Source organism: Psammomys obesus, unplaced genomic scaffold, assembly GCF_907164565.1.
Source record: "Psammomys obesus unplaced genomic scaffold, mPsaObe1.curated_primary_1811, whole genome shotgun sequence".
NCBI classification, from domain to species: Eukaryota; Metazoa; Chordata; class Mammalia; order Rodentia; family Muridae; genus Psammomys; species Psammomys obesus.
Genome location: NW_026592548.1, coordinates 8,227,741 through 8,250,328, shown reverse-complemented (window position 1 = coordinate 8,250,328; position 22,588 = coordinate 8,227,741). Strand labels below are relative to the sequence as shown.

The following is a 22,588-nucleotide window of genomic DNA, read 5'->3' as shown; positions in this document are numbered from 1 at the left end:
GTTAGTTCTGAAGCATCGCGGGATTTCCGCCTCCCAGTCTCCGCCCCTTTACGGCACGATGGTCGCGCAAGAATGTGATAGAGCCTAGACGGCCGCCATCTTCTTTCTTTCTTAGCAGTTAGCTGAGAGAGGACCTTCGCGAGGGAACGGGAGCGGCTGCTGTAGCGTGGGCATGGCCGACTACTCAACAGTGCCCCCGCCCTCGTCTGGCTCAGCTGGCGGTGGCGGCGGCGGCGGCGGAGTTAACGATGCTTTCAAAGATGCCCTGCAGAGAGCCCGGCAGGTAAGCGTGGACCGCGCGGCCGCTTCCCGAGAGCCGCCGGCGGGGTAGGCCTCGCCGAGCTCGCCTTCCGGGCTGCGTCCCGAGGAGACGGCGTTTTGTCACGGGGTCCCGGCCTCGAGGCCCGACCCGAGGCTACGGTCTGGGCTGAAGCCCCCGTCCCACGCGCGCTCCCCAAACGTGGCCGCAGGGCTTCCACTTCCGCCCACGGCCTGTCCACGAAGTACGCTGAACCCCGTTTCCCTCGGCTCTATTTCCTTTTCTCAAAGTGCGTGTCGCCTCAACTAGTGCGGCAGGTTCGGGGAGCTTGGGTCACGACCAGGGCAGGCAAGGGCTTGGCTTAGCGGTCTCCACCGTTTCCCGCTGCGCCGAGCTCTGGTCCCTCACTGTAATTTAAGTAACGTTCACCTTCCCGTTTACAAGGGAGACCGGGGCGGGATTTGTCATTCCACCAATCCTTTCCTCAACCTCAAAATGGCCTCAGGCGCGTTCTATCCGAGCTTTCAGTTTGAATCTGCCTCTCCTGAGTCGAAACCTCCAACTTCTTTGTGTTACGTAGGGACGTACTGTTGCCCCGAAGGCAAGCGCTTTCCCAGATGAACGGGATTGGCAAGATAAAAGTGCTTGTATTTGATGATTTTTCTTAATCTGAGCGTTAATGTTCTCAGGTGGACTCTTGATTTCTTTGTAGCTTAAGAATGTTTTAATGTTGCCTTGCCAGGTGTGATGGTGCTCGACTTTAGTCCCAGAATTCTAGAGGCAGAGGCAGGCAGATCTCCTGAGTTTGAGGCCAGTCAGGACGACCAAGAGAGACCTTGTCTCAAAAAAGTGTCACGGGATTTGTATGTAAGCTAGAATAAATCTTATGGCACTCTCTTGTAGGAGTTAAACATTTTATACTAGTATTGAACGTCGAACGAATGGTTATTAAAGCCAGTTTTGACTCTACTAGAACTTTATCCCCTGATTATTATTATTTTGGTCAGAACTGAAAGGTTAATGAGTCAATCAAGGTTTATCAAATCTACCATGATAGGCAGCCACGTGTTGGAAGATTACTAGTCTATTATTCAACTAGCATACTGGAAAAAAATATTTAAGGCGGTGGTGGCACAGGTCTTTAATCCAAGCGCTGGGGAATCAGGGGCAAGCAGATCAGAGTTCCAGGACAGCCAGGGTTACTTGTCTCTTGAAAAGCCAACATAATTATTATATATCATTACATGATATATTTTATTTACATATCAATTTGCGTATTATATATTATAATAATTACTTAGTTTTACTTATTAATGGAGAAGGGCTCAGTGAGCGACATGGTGTGTATATAGAAGTCAGAGGGCAACTTGGAGTTGATTCTTCTTACCATGTAGGCCCCTTTGGTCAAATATAAGTAGAAAGACTTAAATATAAGTGTCTTTACCTCACTGAGGTAAGTGTTTTTTCCTCACTGAGGAAAAAAAAAAATGTGATGAAGAGTCGGGCCTGGAATTTAAAGCATCCTACCTAATCCTCCCTAGTGCTTAACTGGTGTTTTTCACCTACCCCTGTGGAGATTTTTTAAGTGTGCATTTGATAAAGGAATTAAATACCAATGAACAGATAGGTTAATGCTTTGAGGCAGGCACTGTATAGGATACTGGAAAAAGATGCCTTACTCACTCACTCCAGACTAAGTTCATACATTGCAGTAAGGAGTGAGAGTTTGGCCAAGAAAAAGCAGCAGCAGCAGCGTGTACAAAGGTCAGGAGTTTCTGAGATGACAACCCAAGAGTTAAGTAAACTGGAGCATAGAATTGACTAGGAGGAAGAGTGGGGACATGAGAAAGTAGATTAGAAAAAGCTTTGGTTACTAGCAGCATCGATTATGATAGTGTGTTTATTATAGTTAATAGTGCCTATCACATCTCTAGACATTCTGAGTGTGCAATAACTTAGGTACACAGTGTTAATTTAAATCAACAGATATCTTTAATGTGTTAAAATGCTAAGGAGACAAAAGTCTCACTGTGTAGCTCACCAGGCCTGCCTCTCTGCCTTTGGGATAAAAGGTGTGTGCCACCATGCCCAGTTGAGATTTTGTTTTAAAAATGATTTTCTTTTAAAGTATATAATCTGGATATGTTGAGTCCTGGGGATATAGAGATTCCTGCTATCTTGTTATCCTCCAGGATTCTTTTTGAGAATCTGTCTGCCTCAGCCACCTGAATGCTGGAATTTTGTAAGTTTAGTAAAGCTGTCTTTGAGGATAAATAAAAACATTGTTAAATTTTCAAAAACAAAACTTTGAACGTTGCTGTGGACCCTGCTTTGGGATTGAATTACGTATTGTAATGCGTTGATGAGAGTATGGTATGCGTTACCATATCCTGAGTTGGTTCATTTAATTTTCATAGCAATTCTGTAAGGCAGATGTAGAAGTTACCTGTAGTTTTCCATTTGTGAAGATGTAATAAGGCTCATAATACTTGAAAATTTGACAAAGTCACTGTTCTAGAAAGCACTAGATTTTCACCTCCACTCTTTAATTACTATGGAAAGTGCAGACTGAAATTTAGAAAATAGACATTTTCTGATAATTATCTTCTGAGAATCTTCAAAAATTTTAAGGATAGCTCAGTGAAGGAGGTCATAAATGCTGGTTTGGTTTGATTTTGCTTAAAGTATGAAAACACAAAAATACATAAAGTAGGGCAAAAATCTAAGTGGAAAGCTTTAATTATTTCTGTGGATTAAAATAAAAAACATTACCCACACTTAGTATATGTTTAATAAAAATGTGTTACTGATAGAGTTCATAGCTGCAGACAGTGACAAGTTGGGACTAGAAAAGCCAGCCTGGGCTATAGAATGAGACCATATTATTCCCCCACACACATACCCCATGGGGGCTTTGATGGGCATTGTTTGTCAAGGATTATTTCTTTTCATCTTTGTAGTTACAGAGAAAATCTCTAAGATTAATTTTGGAGAAATACCTGCTGGGTTGTGTTCTGTTGTCTTTGTCAGTTTTCAGTATTTTGAAATTTTGTTTGCTCTTTTGAATGAACCAAGTACCAACTTTGATTTTTCTTTTGTATAGTTATAGAACTATTACATGAATGGAATCTTCTAATGGATGGCTCTTGGAGTTTCAGTAAACTCAGAAGTATTTATAAAAAACTAACTGTAGAAGGTAGTCACAGCCTAAGCCATTTTCCTCAGTGATGCCATCTTGCCATCTTCTCTGGTACTTTCTCTCTCTTTCTCTCTCCTCGTTTTTTCAAGACAGGGTTACCGTATGTAGCCTTGGCTGTCCTGGAGTTTTACAGACCAGGCTGGTCTTGAACTCACAGATCTGCCCTCTTCTGCCAGCCGCCCTCCCACCAAGTACTGGGATTGCAGGCATCTGCCACCAGTTCCAGCTAAGTACTTACTTCCCTTTTAACATCAGTGTGTGTCCGTTCCTGACAGCTCACTCACTTCTGTAAGGTACAGTTTATAAATGCTGTGTTTTGAGATCAAAGGGTGGAAAATATTTGTTTCCAAGTGTGATTAGGAAAACTTTCAGGAAAGAAGGTTAGATACCCGCAGATGAAATAGGCTTTTAATTGGGGAAATAATGGGTGGCTAGGGGTTAGATCACCAGTGTAGTCTTAGAGAGTTAAATTGTATACCTTTTCATAAGTTTTGTGTGGGTGTTTGGGGGCCTCTGATGGGGAGCTTCCATTTGTAGGTGAAAGGAAATCTAATAACCCTGGGAGGTATAGTTGACATACAGGATCTGTGACTTAACAAAGCTCCATGGTGGAGTTAAGGCCCAAGTCCTTGAACATCCTTAACCTTCCCTCAGTTTTCTGGTTATAAACTGAGATAATAAAGTTAGTTCCACATCATTGTTTTAGAAATTTCAGTCGATGGAAGTTTGGTTTTGACTTTTAACATGATCATTTGAGACACACTGAAGAGGTGATGGAAAGAATTCTTGTCTATCAAAACTATTTGATAATGAGTATAAAACATACTAAAAAATTTGGCCCTTGTCAATATTTTTTTTTCCATACAAAAGTACAGTAAATTTCCATTGGTTGTGTCCAACTTGTGATACAAAGCTGTTTATTGTACCGTGATTTCAGGTTAAATGCGGGAGTTATTTGCCCAACTTTTAATTTATATAAAATAACTGGGTTTTTTGTTGATTGTTTTTGTTTTGTTTTAAGCTTAAGACTAGAACTCTGTGAATTCCTGCGTGTGGTGATTTCTTTAGAGACTATTTTTCTGTGTAGTCCTGGCTGTAGTGGAAATCCTTTGTAGACAAGACTGATTGATCTTCCACTGGCTCTTCCTCCTGAGTGCCCGGATTAAAGGCATGCACTGCCTATCTTCCTGATTGTATCTTAAAGAACATGCTCACTAGTAATATGTAAATTGTGTGCTTTAACTCAGCATATCCAATTATATTTGGTGTGTGTTGAATATAGTTTCTTTAAGTTGCTTGCTTTCTTCTGCTCATTCATATTTCTTGTGCCCGGTGCCTGTTTCACTGAAGTTGTTAATTTGGGGTAGCCATGTTTCAACTAACCACAGGTGATTTGACTGCTAATTATCTTACCAAACAGCATCGTCAGACTGCCCATATGTATCCTTTGAAAGATGTAATGTGACATGGAGAAGACAGAATCAGGTTTTTCTCAAAGCTTAATGTTTCTGTCCAAGAGATGCTCTGTTGATTACTTTGGTGATTATTTTGTTTATTTTTTTCATTAATTACAGTTTACTCACTTTGTATCATGGCTGTAGCCCCTCCCCTATCTCCTCCCAATCCCTCCCTCCTTCTCTCCTATGCCCCTCTTGTTTGTTTAATTTTTTTTTAAATAGGGGTGTATCATGAGCTTAATCCCAGACTGTTACTATTTGGTAGCTCCCTAAAGTATTGGTAGTTTCAATTTTTCCTAACAAGTGAATCTTGATAATTTTTAAAATATTTATCATTTATATAGTATTCTGCCTGCATGCCAGAAGAGGGCATCAGACCTCATTATAGATGGTTGTGAGCCACCATGTGGTTGATGGGTATTGAACTCGGGACCCTTGGAAGTACAAACAGTTCTCTTAACCTCTGAGCGATCTCTCCAGCTTCATAATTTTCTTTTTGGATAGTGTATCTTTGTTCTAGGAAATTTAATACTGAGTAGTACATAAAAGTGTTAGTGTCCTTTCTGATGATTTTTGTCTTTTTAAGATTGCAGCAAAAATTGGGGGTGATGCTGGTACATCATTGAATTCAAATGACTACAGTTATGGGGGACAAAAGAGACCCTTAGAAGATGGAGGTAAGTTTTAACCAGAAATAATAATTATCTTTTACAGTATTCATTTACTAAGATTTTTTGTTTTGTTTAAGATAATTTATAGAAATACTACTGCGTGTGTGTCTGTGTGTTGTGTGTGTGTTTCTCAGAAGGAAGGCAGGTAAAGACAGACCTAGAAAAGGTAGGTATGATTTGAGTATAAGAAAACTAATAGAAACAGTTCATTTTTCTCCCGTTTTAGGCTTATGCTTAGTTTGAGTTTGCACAGACTTCTTGTTAAAACAAAACAAAATTATAATTTGTTTAGGAAACGCTGAGTTTTCTCATTTACAGAGTAGTCTCTGATATTCTCTTTCATTAATTTACTTCAAAATTCACTTTAAAGGTTAAGGCTTGTTTGAGTTTTCCCACTTTTGTATTATTTCTTTTGGTGCTTTGTTTTAAGTTTCATGTTTAACTTTAAACATGGATTAAAACAGGTTTATAGTGTTTTTTTTAAAAGATGCAGTTTTTGTTTTAGTGTTGATGTGTGAGTAAATTTTCATAATCTATTTTTGCCCTTTTATAAAGATTTTTACTAGCATATAGAAATGTATTTATAGCCCTTTCTGGGAATACATGGTTTCCTTTTAAGAGCATTTATATTTGCAAGTGAGGTTTCTAAAATGCAAAAAAAAAAAAAAAAAATGAGCTAATGATGCTTCAGATGTTGTGTGTAATGTATTCTTTTTATTTTATGTGTAGATGGCTCTTGGACAAATCCGAGCAGTACAACACACTGGGAGGGAATGCCCTCTCCTTTTAAAGGCAGGAGTTTTTATTTATTACCTGTGTTTAGTATGTAAACGTGAAATAAACCAGTGGATTCTTAAGTGGACACAACTGTCTCTTGGTTTGTGTGTCTGAATTTTTTCTACACAAAGCCTTGAAGTTGGGAGAATAATTGTGCTTTGAGCTTTAGGCTGTCTATTTTCTAATGTATGCTTTTGTTTATCTGAGAAAGGCAATCATGTGGTTGCTTTGAGGTTAAGGTTTGCTTTTTGTAGTGAAATGTTTCATTTGGGAATAATGGAACAGTTTAGAAACTGTCTTGTTATTTGAGCTTTCCTTTTTGGTATAGCTGTATGATCACTGTCAGGTACACTTACATTCTAATATGTCAGATTTTTATATAGTTTTCCCTGATTTTCAGTCCATACAGTGGAAGAAGCATCATTAGCATACCTTTAGCTTATGGTATTCGCCAGCATTGAAGCTAAATTCTTTGTGTTGGATCATTCTAGACTATTCTTTCCATTGTTTAAACACAAGAGAATGGAAGAATTAGGTTTGGTGGGTTTGTTTTGTTTCCTAGAGTTTAGAGTCTAGGTTGAATCGTGGCAATTTTGGTTCAGGTGGTATCAGGTATTTTAATAGACATTGATTGGTATTCTTGTTTGGCTTGGGGGTGGGGGAAGACCCGAGGGAAGCTTTCCTTCTCATTGACAAAAATAAAATAAAAGATACTTAATTTTGCAGATCAACCAGATGCTAAGAAAGTTGCTCCCCAGAATGACTGTAAGTATTTTAAGCTGAGGCTTTGTTGCTGCTTTTAAATTTATTTTATGTGTATATGCATATACATATCTATTATGGGTTTATGAGCACCACTTGTGTGCAGGTGCCCACAGAGACCAGAAGATGGTGTGGAAATTCCCTGAAGGTGGAACTACATGTAGTTTCAAGCCACTTTGTGGGTGCTGAGAACTGAACCTGGTCCTCTACAAGAGCATCATGTGCTCTTTATCACCTGAGCCATCTCTTCGGCCCTTTGTTCCTACTTTTGGATGGGTGGTTTTGGCTTGGGGAATTTTGGTTTTGAGCCAAGATCTCAACTGTGTATCCCTGACTGGCCTTTACCTCACAGAGATCCACCTGCTTGTGTATCCCTGTGCTGGGACTAAGGATTGCCTTGCTATACCCAATGGGGTGGCTATTAAGAATGTCTAGCGAGAATTTCCTTACAAATGTATATCTTTTTCTTTTTAAAACAACTATTTTTTTTTAATTGTGGCCGTGTTTATATAAACATTAATTGCTGAATTGTGTAAATAATTTATCTACTCCAATTCTTAATCTGTGCCACTTGAAAGAAAAGTGCTTTGTATGCCATTGCTAATCTATTTGACCCTTTCATGGCTTTTAATCAGTGATTCTTTGAATAGTCTGAATTTTTTTTAATTGTTCAGTGTGTGTACCAGGAAAGTTTGGAGTACTTGGTATGCTTGTAAATAAGTAAACATGTACTTAGAACTTTTGTTTAAAATTTCCTACAGCTTTTGGAGCACAATTACCTCCGATGCATCAGCAGCAAAGGTATAGTAAAAACTTGTTTTTTAATTACTTTGCAAGTCTTAGTTGAATTGTACGTACAATTAGCCAAGTTAGTATATAGTGAAAATGCGCACCATTTTGTGTGTATAATTTATTTCCTATTGGGAAATGTTATAGGAAGGTTTTCTTTTTAAGTAAAAAATTGATAATTATGGGAAAGCTCAAAATTGACCATTTTAGAAGAAACAGAGTAACATAAATGATAATGGCATTCTCTAAACACCATTCTGAACTCTTCACAGACAGTTCAGTTCACCATCCTACTCAGGCTGCCTCATTTAAGAACCTGAGTTTGGGCTATTAGGAGTCATTAAGATTGGATTTATTAGATTACGCTTTATGTGTATTTGCACGTTATTTTTCTTTTAAAATATACTTTTGTTATTTTTAGCAGATCTGTAATGACAGAAGAATACAAAGTTCCAGATGGAATGGTTGGATTTAGTAAGTACCATTAATTTAAAAAAACGAACAAAACATAAACCGTACTTTAAATTTATTATAGTAAATAACTTTTTCCCTTCCTTCCCCTTAACTAGTAATTGGCAGAGGAGGTGAACAGATCTCACGCATACAGCAGGAATCTGGATGCAAAATACAGATAGCTCCTGGTAACATTCTTTTCTTTTTCTATGTGAATTTCTTGTTATTGTTTCCCACTCCCATTTGCCCAGCCCTTGAAGTTTTGAGAATGGCTAGAAAACCTTGAGTGTTTAAGTTTCTAAAGATCTGGTACTACTTTAAATCTATTTTTGACATAAACTCTTCTTTTTTATTTAATTGTAGATAGTGGTGGCCTTCCAGAAAGGTCTTGTATGCTAACTGGGACGCCTGAATCTGTTCAGTAAGTTTGAAAATGTTAACTCTAATAAGAGTAACAATCTGAAGACTAAACTGTGTTTTCATTACTTCTGCATCATTATCTTCTACTGGCTGCATTGAAATTTTCACTTTAAAGTTTATGCCTTTCTTGAATAGAGTTTTTCACCTGAACCTAAGACACAGAAAATTGTTAAAACCAGGGACTACGGAGATAACTCAGAGATTCAGGTGCTTGCCTTCTAAGCAGGAAGAACTGAGTTTGATCCTAAGAGTCAAAACCGAAAAAAGTTCTTGGTATGGTAATACAAGTTTTTGATCTCTTTGCTCAGGAGTTGGAAACAGGCAGCCTACACTATTTGATGGGTTCAAAGCCATTCAGAGACCCTGTCTGAAAATTTTGCTTACACACGTACATGTGCACAGACACTGAAAATTATAAAGCCTTTTTCTTTTTTTTCCTTGAGTCAGGGTTTCATTTTGTATCCCTGATTGTGTGTCGTGAAACTCATACTCTAGACCAGGCTGGCCTTGAACTCACAGAGATCCACCTGCCTCTGCCTCCTAAAGGTATGCTCATCTTTGCCCAGCATGACTTGCTGTCTTGAGTTACTTCTGTTGCTATGGCAAAATGCCATGACCAAAGGTTACATAGTGTTACATATTGGCTCATGGTTTCAAGCCACTATAACCCCTTAGACCCTGTGAGAAATTATTCCTCATCGTATTCTGAAATATACTACCTTTTTGTGTTCGTTTACCTAAGACTGTTCCTTCCTACTTTTAAGTTGTACTATAACTGAACATTATTTTCTTCATTCTTTATATTTTCTTTTGTTGGTAATTTCTAAGAGCATGTAGACCTGTTTTTACCTAACAGTGCCTTAAAAGAAGAGGTCTGCACTTCCTACATCTGCTTGTGTTCTGTCTTCTTTTGAACTCAGTACCAGTAGAACTTTGATTCTAACAATTGGGATGACATTTCTAAGGATCACAGACTACAAATACACTATTTAGCAAATCAGAAGTGTTTGACACAGTAGATGGGTATTTTTAAGTTACTGTATTTCTTTGGTTTAAAAACACTGTGTTACTACCCTTTCACATTCCTTTTGGCTTGGCTTGCTCCTTCCTGCCTCTCAAACGTAGAAGTGCTACCAAATTCACCTGCTGCATGACACGTTTAGTGTATGCTTGATACATGACCAAGGATAAAACCGCTGGACTCTTATGTGGTATTTTGGGATGTTTGGTTAAGCTACACATTTTTATTTGAAGATTAATTTGTTAACAGATCAGCAAAAAGATTGCTGGACCAGATTGTTGAAAAGGGAAGACCGGCCCCTGGCTTTCATCATGGCGATGGACCTGGAAATGCAGTTCAGGAGATCATGATTCCAGCCAGCAAGGCGGGACTAGTTATTGGAAAAGGGGGAGAGACTATTAAACAACTTCAGGTATTACTATATTGTTAAAAAGTATTGTTGCGTCTTTTAAAGGCACTTTTTATTTTTATTAACTTGTATTATTTTAATAGGAGCGGGCTGGTGTTAAAATGGTTATGATTCAAGATGGGCCTCAAAACACTGGTGCTGATAAACCTCTTAGGATTACGGGTGACCCATACAAAGTTCAGGTAAACCTTAGTTTGTCATTTATATATAAAAGCTGAGGGAGTAGGCAATAAGCATTAATATTCTCATAATTTTATTTCTAAATTGGATAACTTTCTATTTTAGCAAGCCAAGGAAATGGTATTAGAGTTAATTCGTGATCAAGGTGGTTTCAGAGAAGTACGGAATGAGTATGGCTCAAGAATAGGAGGAAATGAAGGGATAGATGTAAGTAAGACAACTGACTCAGGAATGGTTGTATCCTGTGAGTGCAGTAGTGTTTTTCCTGTTTTGAGTTACGTGCATTTGTCATAACATTCTTTTTTTTTTTTTTTTTTTCTTGGCATATTTTTATCTTGTTACTGATTGACATTATGTACTTTTATGATTTCATGGAGATAATGTATTGAGAAATGTCTTTTTAAGTATACTCTTATTTGCTTAAGGTCCCAATTCCAAGATTTGCTGTCGGCATTGTAATAGGAAGAAATGGAGAAATGATCAAAAAAATACAAAATGATGCTGGGGTTCGAATTCAGTTTAAGCCAGGTAAGCTTAAGATCTATTTAATGTTCTAAGAATTGATAGCTGTTAATCTTGACACTCATAATCAGTTTGTCACAATTCATTGTTATTTTTATATAGATGATGGAACAACACCTGATCGGATAGCACAGATAACAGGACCTCCAGACAGGTGTCAGCATGCTGCAGAAATTATCACAGACCTTCTACGAAGTGTTCAGGTTTGATAGGAAGTTAACATTTTCAGTTTGCTTTCGTTGAAAAAGTTTTTATATCACAATAAAAAGTGACCCTTCATGTTATATAACAGAATCTGTTAATACTGTTAAAATGGCTAACCATTTCAGGTCCTTTAAGGTATAAACATCTTAAGAGTAGAGGAATTAATTGCGTAAATGCTCTCTCTACCTTATTTACCCCTGCGCATCTGAAATTTTGTAACTATGGGTATATGTGCCTTGGCATTTGTGCCTGTGAAAGCCAAAGAAAGATTTTCTGAAGGTAGTTCTACATTATATGGGTCCTAGAAACTAATCAAACTCAGAGCGCAGTGGGCTATGAGGGAAGTCACTTCCCAAACTGAGCCATCTGTTTTGTCTCCCAGTGTATTTTAAAAGTGGAAGTTATTATTCAATTGAATATTTTGGTTGTGTTGTTTTTGAAATCATCTCTTAATTTCATTGCTGAGAAATACAAAGTTGAGGGGAAATAAACCTAATAGTTTTATTATAGAGTTTGGTGTTTTTGTTTGTTTTTGTTTTTATTTCTCCTTTCTTAGGCTGGTAATCCTGGTGGACCTGGACCTGGTGGTCGAGGGCGAGGTAGAGGTCAAGGCAACTGGAATATGGGACCACCTGGTGGACTACAAGAATTTAATTTCATTGTGCCAACTGGGAAAACTGGATTGATAATTGGAAAAGGCAATATATTTCAAATTCTTTGTTTGACATAACTGATTTTCCTGGACACTTCTGTTATAAACATACCGGTTTTATTTTTATTTTATTTTTTTGGATGCATTTTTAGTAGGAAAGGGATATAATATCTGGCAACTAAACTGTTGGAACAGCTTGTAGGAAAGGACTAAGAATCAGTACGAGAACACATCTTGATCCTAATTCAGATGGGGCCTTTATTATTATTATACAAGAGGTGTTTATTGAAATATTTTTCTGTTCTAACCCACATTAGGATGTGTGTATATATTTAAGTAGACTTTAGTGTATTTTGTATGAGTTATAGATAGAAGAACAGAATAAGTAAAAAATCTTAACATTGTCCAATGGAATGCTACCAAACTTTATTTAATGGCCAAAATAAATAGTTGTTTTAATATTAAAAAAAAAACACCACAATACCTCTAGTATTTCTGCCTAGAGTGGTGCCTGTAATCTCAGCACTCAGGAAACGGAAACAGGCAGATCTGTGAGTTCCAGGAGAGCCAGAAATACCTTGGGTTTTGGTTTTGTTTTTTTAAAAAAAAAACATGTTTTTGCATTCTGTGAACTTAAGAGAACTTAGTGTCTTGTGATTTTTAGGGGGTGAAACCATAAAAAGCATAAGCCAGCAGTCTGGTGCAAGAATAGAACTTCAGAGAAATCCTCCACCCAATGCGGATCCCAATATGAAGTTATTTACAATTCGGGGCACTCCACAGCAAATAGACTATGCTCGGCAACTCATAGAAGAAAAGATTGGGGTAAGTGCGCTCTAAACTCCCTGTATAGTGTAGTTCCTGGTACTTTTTGTAAAAAATTAAAGGTACCATGGGAAATGTATAATTTCTGGTATGAAATTACAGGTTTTGTGGTATAGCATACAGCAACAGGAAAGATGTCCAGAAATAGACGTAACATGATTAAGAATGCAGTTACAAGACCCCATCCCTCATCAGTCCAGAGTAGTTAAGGTGTATAATATCTGGCTTTTGGACTAACTGAATCATTGGAGGTTTGAACTGCAGGTTATTTGATGGTTCTTATCTCTGGAGCTCCCTGTAAACTTAAGTCCAACCAAATTAAAGAGTTTGGTGTTCACTTGGAGACCATAAAGGACCAATCAGTGAAAGACAATGATGTCAGTGTTGATCCTGACTTCACCAGCATATGTGCACCTGCACCCATATTACAGGTCACATGGAGGTAACAGACTGAACGTAAATAAATGCACTGTACACAGAAAGAAAGTGAAAATAAATAGAGCCCAGTGTGAGTGCTGGGATTAAAGGGCATGCTCCGCTACCACTCGGCCCCAGTGTCCATGTTACAAAGATACTTACTCTTCCCAGTGCCTGGGAGACAGAGGCAGGTGGACAGCCAGGGCTACACAGAAACCCTATATCAAAACAACAGAAAACCAAAAATCTTCCAAGTGATTTTGGTACATGGTCAGTTTTGGAAAGGTTTTCCGGTGGTACAACAAATAAGAGACTTGTTTTTTAGTTTTCTTCATGGCAGGGTTTCTCTGTGTAACAAATGAGCTTTGTGTTCACCTGGAACTCCTGTAGACCAGATTGGACTTGACCTCAGAGATCTACCTGTTTCTGCCTTCTAAGTACTTGAATTAAAGGGTAAAGGCATGTGCCACCACTACTTGGCATTGACTTGGTTTTATTATGAGGCAAGTAGTGTTACACTGGTCTTTTTTATTTTTAACAATGTAAAATTAATTTAAAGAGTGAAGGCTTTTTAAAATCATTAGTAATCTTGTGTCTGAGTATATGGACAGTACAAATTGGGTTTGGTGAGTTATTTAAATAAAACACAAAGGGAGGCAGGAGGAAGTTAGGAGTAGGAAGTGAATATTAAGTGTTATGAAATTTTCAAGGAATAAAAAGTATTTTAAAAGTACTGATAGTGATCCCATATTCTTAAGATCTCCTTTGATATTATGAATGGGCACATAATTTTTTAAAATGATAAGAGTTTATAGTATGCACAATAGTAATTGTTTACAAACTGAAGATGTTTGCAAGTTAAACAGTGCCAAAAGTTGGTGCCAAAACAGAAAGATGAGAATAAACACATTTTGGGTTTCATTTTGTTTTGTTCTTGAGACTGTATCTCATGTAGACTAGGCTGGTCTTTTTCTCTCAGTGTGTACCACCATACCCCAGCTGATCTTTGCTTTTTTCTTAGCCTAGTAGACCTAAATCAGGGTTTCTGTTGGATCACTGAAAAACACTGTTCTAATTCACAGTTTGGTTTAGTGCCTAGTAAAGCATAAATGAATGAAAGGGATTTGAAAGGTGCTGGAAGAAACTTAGTCTATCTGTTTGATATTGAGAGAATTGATAACCAAGTGTAGTTTAGGCATTTTGTCAGGCTGCCGAATTGGCTTAGTGTGTAAGGGAACTGGCTTGTAACCAGAACTGATGGCTTGAATGTTGCCTGGGGGCCTCATGGCGGTAGGAGCTGACTGGTTACTGAAAGTACCTCCATATTCACGGTTGCAGTAAGTGCACACTAATACACAAACGCGGGGGGGCATTTGAAGAGGGCTGTAGAGATGGCACTTCTGCCCTTCTAGAAGACCAAAAGTAACTTCTCAGAAGACTTGTAACTGGCACCAGCAGCTCTTGTGCTTTCTTCTCTCTTTGGGCACCCCCACTTGCACCACAAATACACACAAAATAGATGTTCAGGATAGAACTAGGATGTGGTGTGCTGAATTCAGGACACAGCACTGGGGAAAAAGATTAAAAATAACTTAAAAAATTGTAAGCATTTGTTCAAAATGTTAATGTTGTTATTAACTGTAAAAAAAAAAAACTTTTAGGATACGTACATGTAATGGTCCTTACAGATTTAACAAGGTGTCCTATCTAAAAGGAAATGAAGCCAGGTGGCTCATGCTTGGGAGTCAGAGGCAGACCAGTCTGAGGCAAACGTGGTCTACAAAATGAGTTACAGGCCAGCAAAAGCTATCTTCTGAGACCCTACGTCCAAATAAGAGGAAAGAGTGGTAAAGAGTGTTGTGACAAGAATATGTAAAACAGCTTGATGTGTTACCAACTGTAAAGGAAATTTCCGTGCTATTTATAGAGTTATGATCAGTGTCCCTAGACGCGTACAGTCTGAGGAGTGTAGCGGCAGACTAGTTGTCTGACATGAGGAAGGTAAAAGAACATAAAACAATAAACTGAATAAAGTAAAAGCTAAAGGGAATCTGCTAATGCTGTTTTAATGAATTTTCCATGTCATAATCTGACATTTTATTTTTTGCAACGTAAGGAGAGGAAGGTAAATTTAAGTTTGTTACTTAAAAATAGACATGAAAGAGTAGTTAGCCTTTGAGTTGCTCAGCGATTATACTGTTTTGAGTGTGTGTTGTATGGTTTTTGTGTCTTTGTTATTGTTGGGGGTTTGTCTTTCTTTTTTTTTTCTTTTTTCTTTTTCTTTTTGCAGGGTCCAGTAAATCCTTTAGGGCCACCTGTACCCCATGGTCCCCATGGGGTTCCAGGTCCTCATGGGCCTCCTGGGCCTCCAGGGCCTGGAACTCCGATGGGACCGTACAATCCTGCACCTTACAATCCAGGACCACCTGGCCCAGCTCCTCAGTAAGTACTGAATGTGGTTGATTCTGGACTTACCCTAAAGATCCTGGTTTGGGAACTGGAGAAATGGCTCAACAGTTAAAAACACATGTTACACTTGGAGTGGAACCTGGGTTCGGTTCCCAGCACCACATGGTGCGTCACAACCACTCATAACTGGTTCCTTGGTATCTGATACCAATACCAGGAATACAAATGGTCGGACATGCAGTACATGCACAGGCAAAACCTACACATAAAATAAATAAAACTGGCCTTTGGGAAATGGTATTTGTGTTTTTTTTTTTTTTCTCCCAGTGGTCCTCCAGCCCCATATGCTCCCCAGGGATGGGGAAATGCATATCCACATTGGCAGCAACAGGCTCCTCCTGACCCAGGTAAAAGAAGGCCTACTGTTAATACTATTTGTATTGTCCACTGGAGAACATAGACTCTCTATTCTAATCTGGCGTTTCTGTAGCATAACGGTCTCATCACATTCTCCCATAATTGGTTTTGTTTCCCTTACATCATTGTCAGAACAGGCAACCTAGAAATAATTCATGGTTTTTTGTTATTGTCTTTTTTCCCCCTACTTTGTAAACTCTGTAGTTTAGGGTTCAGTAGAGAAGTTTAAAAGAACATTTTCTGAGTTGTATATTTCTATGTAATGTATTTATTTTTGGAAAACCAAAGCAGTTGATATAAATGTAATTGCTATGCTAGATTTGTTAAGTGTTTTGATATTTTAATGTGGCCCAATAATATGTGTTAAACTCAAAGGAACTTTGCTCAGTCACTACTGAGTAGTGGTGGCACACATTTTTAGTCCTAACACACAGGAGGCAGAGGCAGGCAAATCTCACAGTTCAAGGACATCAGGGTCTACAAAGCATGTTCAAGAACAGCTCAGGTTATACAGAGAAAACACTGTCAGAAAATAAACAGGTTGAATTGTGGCATCTGAGTATGAAAGATGATTTTATGGCAGTTAGTAGAGGAATTCATTCCTAGGATAAATAGCATTGGACATGCATGGTGTGGAAGAAGCATCAGATATGGTTTTCTTTGTAAGATTTTTGAAAAGCGAATCTTTTCCTTCATTCTAACAAGCATTTAGAAGTGGTATGATTAGCCAGGCACTGTGGCGCACACCTGTAATCCCAGCACTCTGTGAGGCAGAGGCAGGAAGATCTCTGAGTTCAAAGACAGCCAAGTCTACACAGAGAAGCCCCGTCTCAAAATAAAAAAGTGGCATGATTAAATAAATGGAGTTTGACCAGCTTAAGGAGAAGGTTTTACATGAGTAACTTAGATCTCAGACTTGAGTGCTAACAGATGCTGAAAGAGAAATGGGGCTGATAGAAAGAGTAAGCCATAGAGCTAGGACAAGCTTAAGGACCTGAGTTTCATCCCTCCCAATTTTGTAAAAGCTGAGATTCATAACCTCATTTTAAGAGGATCCCTGACATTTCATTGGCTAACCAAATCAGTGAGCTTCAGGTTCAGGTAGAAATCCTGTCTCAAAAAAGGAAGGTTACCAGAGAGATGGCTCAGTAGTTAGAATCACTAACATCAGACAGTGCACAGCTACTTGTAACTCCTTTTCCAAGAGATCCAATAATATCTGGCCTCTTCAGGAACCCACATTTGTGTAAATATACACATAAGTGAAAAAAAATTAAATGCTATATAAAACAAGGTAAAGCCAGGTGTAGTGGTGCACGCCTTTATTCTCAGAGCTTGGGAGGCAGACACAGGCTGATACCTGAGTTTGGTCTACAGAGTGAGTCCAAGACAGCTATACAGAGAAGAAAAAAAAAAAAAAAGCAAAGTGAAACAATTTAGGAGACCATCCAAAGTCAATTTCTGGCCTCCATTCACATGAGCAGGCATGCTCTTACACAAAAAGGTAAACTAGGAAGTCCATATCATGTCAGACAGTGACAGCAGAGGGCGCACACACACGTAATCCCAGCAATGGACCAGCCTGTGTCACATGGGGAATGGTCTCAGAAATGTGTTATCAGGAGATCCCAAATGACAAAGTGTGCTTGGAATATTCTGAAGGTTTTAGAAAAGTTCATGACAGCAGTAATTTCAAGATTGTGGCTGTTGTGAAGTATAAACTGCATGCATCTATCTAATCTTTCTTGTATAAATTAGCCCATCCATAGCTGTATTCCATACAGAACTGTTTCACTTTGCAGATAAAAACAGAATTGGTCTGAGACAATCCATTGGATTTGAAGCCAAAAGGTTATCTATTCATATCCCAGTTCCACCATTCACTAGTTCTGTAACCTAGGAAATTACTGGAGACCCAAGTTTGTAAACTAAAAGCCAAGTGATAACTTTGAAAGTTTCCATTTGCTGCTGTTAGCTCTTGAGCCTGTTTGTCAGGAATCCCCAGAAAGATAAAGATTGATTTTGGAGTCTACATATAAACCTAGAAATTTCTCTTTTTATTTTAATTTTAGCAAAGGCAGGAACAGATCCAAACTCAGCAGCATGGGCTGCTTATTATGCTCACTATTACCAACAGCAGGCACAGCCCCCGCCTGCAGCTCCTGCAGGGGCACCAACCACAACCCAAACGAATGGACAAGGTAACTACGGTAATTAAAGCTTTTTATTTTCTATTTTCTAGCCAGAGCTTGTGTTTGAATTAATATATGAAATGCATTACTGTGTCATAGCTAAATATTCATTCTTTTACTTTCAGTCCTGGGGTTTGTACCCAGTGCCTTGTACAAACCAAACAAACACTATATCATTAGGTTAGATCCCCAGGCCTAAGATTTTGAAGACTCAGTTGTAATTTTGGGTAAACAAACTTTAATAAAAGTCAAGAGAATGAGGCCCAGAATGCTAAAGTAGACTATTAACTCTTGTCCTCCATTTACTCTATTGCCCTGATACATATGTGTGTTATCGTTAGTTATGAAAAGAACTGAAAACTATACTTGTAATCATGAAGTCATTACCCTTATGCATACTTAAGATACTTGTTCCAAAACACATAGCCATCATGAACTTTAAAGTCAGTTACCCAACAGTGATATACCACTATTGTACACAGCCCTTGCTTAGATTCACCAACTGTCCCAGTGTTTTCGTTAGGTCTGTCAACTCATCAAAATCGAGCAGTTTTTTAATCTTCTTTTTGCCTCTAAGAACAGTATAACTCAACTGTGAGGTAGATGTCAACCTGGGTACCTTGGAATACTAACCTGATCATTAATTAAAATGGTCATACTCTACCTGCAGGTCTTTGTACTATGATACCACCACTTATTGTAAGGAATTACGTGGTATTTTACTGGAATAATGTCACTATCCTAGTCATTGAACATCTCCCTCAGCCTTAGACTATATTAATAAACCCTGCCTTAGTATTACAATTACCATAACTATTAGCTCCTGTTTTACTATAAGGAATAGTTTTCCTTTAATTCATTTCATTATATTATCCTAGATTTTTGGGTGTTTGGGATTTTCTTCTAAATGGTTCTGGTGTCCTACTGACATTCTTCAGGTACTTCCTTAGTACCTAACACAGTAGGATACTTTGTTGTCTGAGCTCCAATCATTGAGTCACTTTTTTTCAAGGATAGAATTTAGAAACTAGACTCATGTTCATTTCCTTAGTATCCCATGTTACCAGTTTCTCTGTTCACCCCTTCTGTAGCCACTGCTGTATATCCCCATTAAGTACACTCTAGTACACAGCTCTGCTGTAGATAGTGCTAGTTCCTGTGCTCATGGTACAGAGGGAAAAGTGTAAACATTGCCTTCAAAAACTTAAATTGTGTTTTTACTGTTTTGTCTTTTAAAAAGGAGATCAGCAGGCTCCAGCTCCAGCTGGTCAGGTTGATTATACAAAGGCTTGGGAAGAGTACTACAAGAAAATGGGTATGCTATATGTTTTAAGTATATACATTTTATTCTATTAAGTAAATGTACAAGTTAGGTTTTGTAATAGAGCATTTGTTCTGTTTTTACTACTTTAGATAACTCATCTATATGTTTTTATAATGTTAAAGTTGAGAATATTAAAGAAGCTGGACAGTAGTGGTACATGCCTTTAATCCTAGTATTAGGAAGGCAGAGGCTGACAGATCTCTTGTGAATTTGAGGCTTTTGTAGAGTCAGGACTGTTACACAGAGATTATTTTTTGTCTTAAAAAACAAAAAATATTAACAAGAAAGATAACGTTCTAAAAATCATTGGAGTTTAAGTCATATTAAGGGCATTTCAAGAAATTCTGAAAATTGTGCTTATATGGCAAGAAGATGCAGTTGTCAGCAAGTTAGTAATTAAAACTAGAAATTTCTTTACCAGAAAACTTTACCAGGAAACAATATATGGCTTTAATTATTACTGTACTTTTGTGTAGTGGTCTAAATAAAATAAGGTTAAATTTTAGAGCACCAAAGAAAGTAGTTATATGTGATATCAAACATTTGTATGCATTGAAAAATAAAAAAGGGGGTGATAAGCATTTTTAATTGTACATAGTTACACAAATTATTTTTTCTTGTAAAATTTCTCTTTATAAATATTTAACTACTGCAATTTTTTCTCAGAGTAGTATCATGAATATCTTTTTAGGATAATCACAAGTAAGAGACCTTAAAGCAAAGAAGGTTCAGTCTAGGGGCTGAGGAAGTAGATGGGTAAGGGTATTTAAGGACCTAGGTTCAAATCCCCACTAACCATCCTAAAAACCCAGGCATGTCGCACTAACACCAGTTTAAAGCAGTTCTCAGGTGCTTGCTGGCCATCTTTGGATTCAGGAAAGGGGGCCAGAGTAGGGGGAGTGAGTATGGAGGAATAAAGGAAGATGCCTGATGGCTTCCTCTGGCCTTATGTGCATGCACACATGCATTGTATCCATACCTAAAAAAAAGTTCAATCTTGATGTGTTTTGAATAGAAGAAGGGAGAAGAAAATTGAGAAATAAAAATCTTGAGGCTCATAGTTTTTAGTTTATTTAGTATAGTGCTTGGCTGCCATTCATAGGCTCTGGATTCAGTCTCTAGTGTGGGTGTGTGGATTTTTCTATCTCCAAAATCATTTTTCTTACCTGACTTTCCCAAATAGCCTGGCTATATTTCCTGGTTCCTTGAGTATAATCTTGTCTCCACATACCCTCTTTATAAACTAGGCAAGCAGAGTTGTTGGGGTTTTATTTCTTGGGTAGTTGAGTTCTCCCCTTCAGGTGTTTTGTGGAGTTTCATTGATGGGTGGTTGTTTTTGTTGAAAAAGAGTCTTATATAACTTAGGCTGTAGCTGCAGTTGAAACCATTATGTAGCTGAGGGTGATTTTGGACTCTTGTCACTGCTACCTTCACTCCACTTCCTAAGGCTGAGATTACAGGCTATGTTACCATGCTTAGATTATTCACACAGACTTGAAACCCTAATTCAAGCTTTTTCTCTTTAAAAAAAAAAAAATGCTGCTAATAGACTTAAATGTGTCAACATTTTCTTAGTAGCAAACCTCTACTAAAACATCTGAATTGCCTGGGATAATGCCATGAAAACTCCAGAGATTCTAGATCGAAAGAAAACGTGTTTTAAGTCATAAGGAAGAACAGAATATGGAGTGGTGAAGGTTGTGTAGAATAAAAATTTCTGTAAAGAATTAAGTATCTGAGTTAAAAGTATGGTAATTCCTGTTTTGGAGGAAAATAAGTGAAGCCATGCTGGGAAGTGTTTTTAAGAGCACTTGTAAGGCGGTGAGATTGCTCAGTGGTTAAAAACACTGGTGCTGAGACTGAAGACTTAATATTGAGTATAGCATATGCCTCGTACATTTGTGACTTATACTGTTAAGTACTGATATGGTGGCCTCTGAATACATCTTAGAATACCTTGAAGCCCAGAGGAAATACCTGATAAACAAATGCAGGTTTATCAAGAAATAACTGAGCATGATGATCTATTCAATACAGATGGGTCTGTAGAAATAGTGAAATTTTATTAATATTGAGCTATATATAATTATTGGGTAGTATTCTGCTATGATATAGAGCAGTGACAGAAATACAGTATTAAGGGAGTGGGACATAAGGTTATGTATGAGGAGAAGAGAGGAGAGCATGTGAGGTCTAGAGGGAAGGAAGTGTTAAGTCAGCTCTTGATCTGCCTCCAGCTCAGTGGAATGGGCTTTTCTTACAATAGTGGTCCTCAACTTCTAAAGCTGTGACCTTCCAGTACAGTGCCTCCCTCATGTAAAGGTGACGCCAGCTATAAAATTTTCATTGCTACTTTAAAACTAATTTTGTTACTGCTTTGCGTCATGATGTAAATATCTGATGTTAAGGATATCTGATATGTGACTTCTGTGAAAGGTTGTTCAGCCACCTTCCAAAGGGGTCACTACCCACAAGTTGACAACCATTGTCTTAGACATTTTAGAATATCAAATTTTGACAGCTTTTAATTTGGGGGGATTTGGAGGGTTTTTTTTCTTTGTTTTGTTTTTTAAGACACTGTGAGCCTGAAGGGTACTTTACTTGTCTGGTTTTTTTCTGTACTGTATATCATTATCCATAATCAGGGTGTTCTCACATGTACAGCTTATAAAGGATATTTTATGGTTTTGGTACTTGAGAATTTTCTAAATACTGAAACTTATCCCTTTACAGGGTCCTTTTGTTAAACACTGAGAAGTTATTTATGGAATATGGGAATTTTTATAATATTGAAAATGTTTTTACATTGCCCAAACAAGCCCTTTTCCCACACATTTTAAAACTTAAGGGTCATAAATCTCAGGTTTTATTCACACAGCTGGCCTATACTCTGAGCAGCTTTCTGAATCTAAAAAAATGTGAAAAGTGTCCCTTTTGTCTGCTCACAGTTTAGTGCAAATAGCTACAAATAGGACATGCTGTACATGCTCTCTGTAGGTTTTTTGTTTGTTTGTTTCTTTTGTTGGGAGGTGTTGCTTTGGAAATTATAAAGTTAGAAAAATTGTGCATCAGTTGTAAGCTTGGCCAGTTTGTTTGGCCAAATGTTCTTTTTCTGTATTTTATGTTGAGCCATTACAAAGTAAATTGCAGACCAATTTGTCTCAAATATATTGAATAATACCCTCTGTTCTTAACTATTGCATTGTCCCTGTCAAGAAACTGTCTTCTG

General features: G+C 37.9%; 1 protein-coding gene across 10 annotated transcripts in view; it reads left to right on the top strand.

Annotated features, from left to right (window-relative positions):
- The first annotated feature begins 27 nt into the window (after positions 1–27).
- Fubp1 (far upstream element binding protein 1) overlaps positions 28–22,588 on the top strand; it is a 28,759-nt gene continuing 6,198 nt past the window's right edge. Inside the window, exons 1-19 of one of the 10 annotated variants that reach the window (XM_055614438.1) lie at positions 28–283; positions 5,502–5,592; positions 6,316–6,378; positions 7,090–7,128; positions 7,887–7,926; positions 8,339–8,388; positions 8,484–8,555; positions 8,731–8,788; positions 10,058–10,220; positions 10,301–10,399; positions 10,503–10,604; positions 10,823–10,925; positions 11,022–11,122; positions 11,680–11,821; positions 12,440–12,600; positions 15,308–15,459; positions 15,754–15,833; positions 17,916–18,044; positions 19,276–19,350. In XM_055614438.1, coding sequence (XP_055470413.1) covers positions 173–283; positions 5,502–5,592; positions 6,316–6,378; positions 7,090–7,128; positions 7,887–7,926; positions 8,339–8,388; positions 8,484–8,555; positions 8,731–8,788; positions 10,058–10,220; positions 10,301–10,399; positions 10,503–10,604; positions 10,823–10,925; positions 11,022–11,122; positions 11,680–11,821; positions 12,440–12,600; positions 15,308–15,459; positions 15,754–15,833; positions 17,916–18,044; positions 19,276–19,350 — 1,831 coding nt within the window. In that variant the 5' untranslated portion in view covers positions 28–172. Of the gene's footprint in view, positions 284–5,501; positions 5,593–6,315; positions 6,379–7,089; positions 7,129–7,886; positions 7,927–8,335; positions 8,389–8,483; positions 8,556–8,730; positions 8,789–10,057; positions 10,221–10,300; positions 10,400–10,502; positions 10,605–10,822; positions 10,926–11,021; positions 11,123–11,679; positions 11,822–12,439; positions 12,601–15,307; positions 15,460–15,753; positions 15,834–17,915; positions 18,054–19,275; positions 19,351–22,588 lie in introns of all 10 variants that reach the window. The other 9 variants (XM_055614433.1, XM_055614432.1, XM_055614431.1 and 6 more) reach the window with 9 other exon arrangements.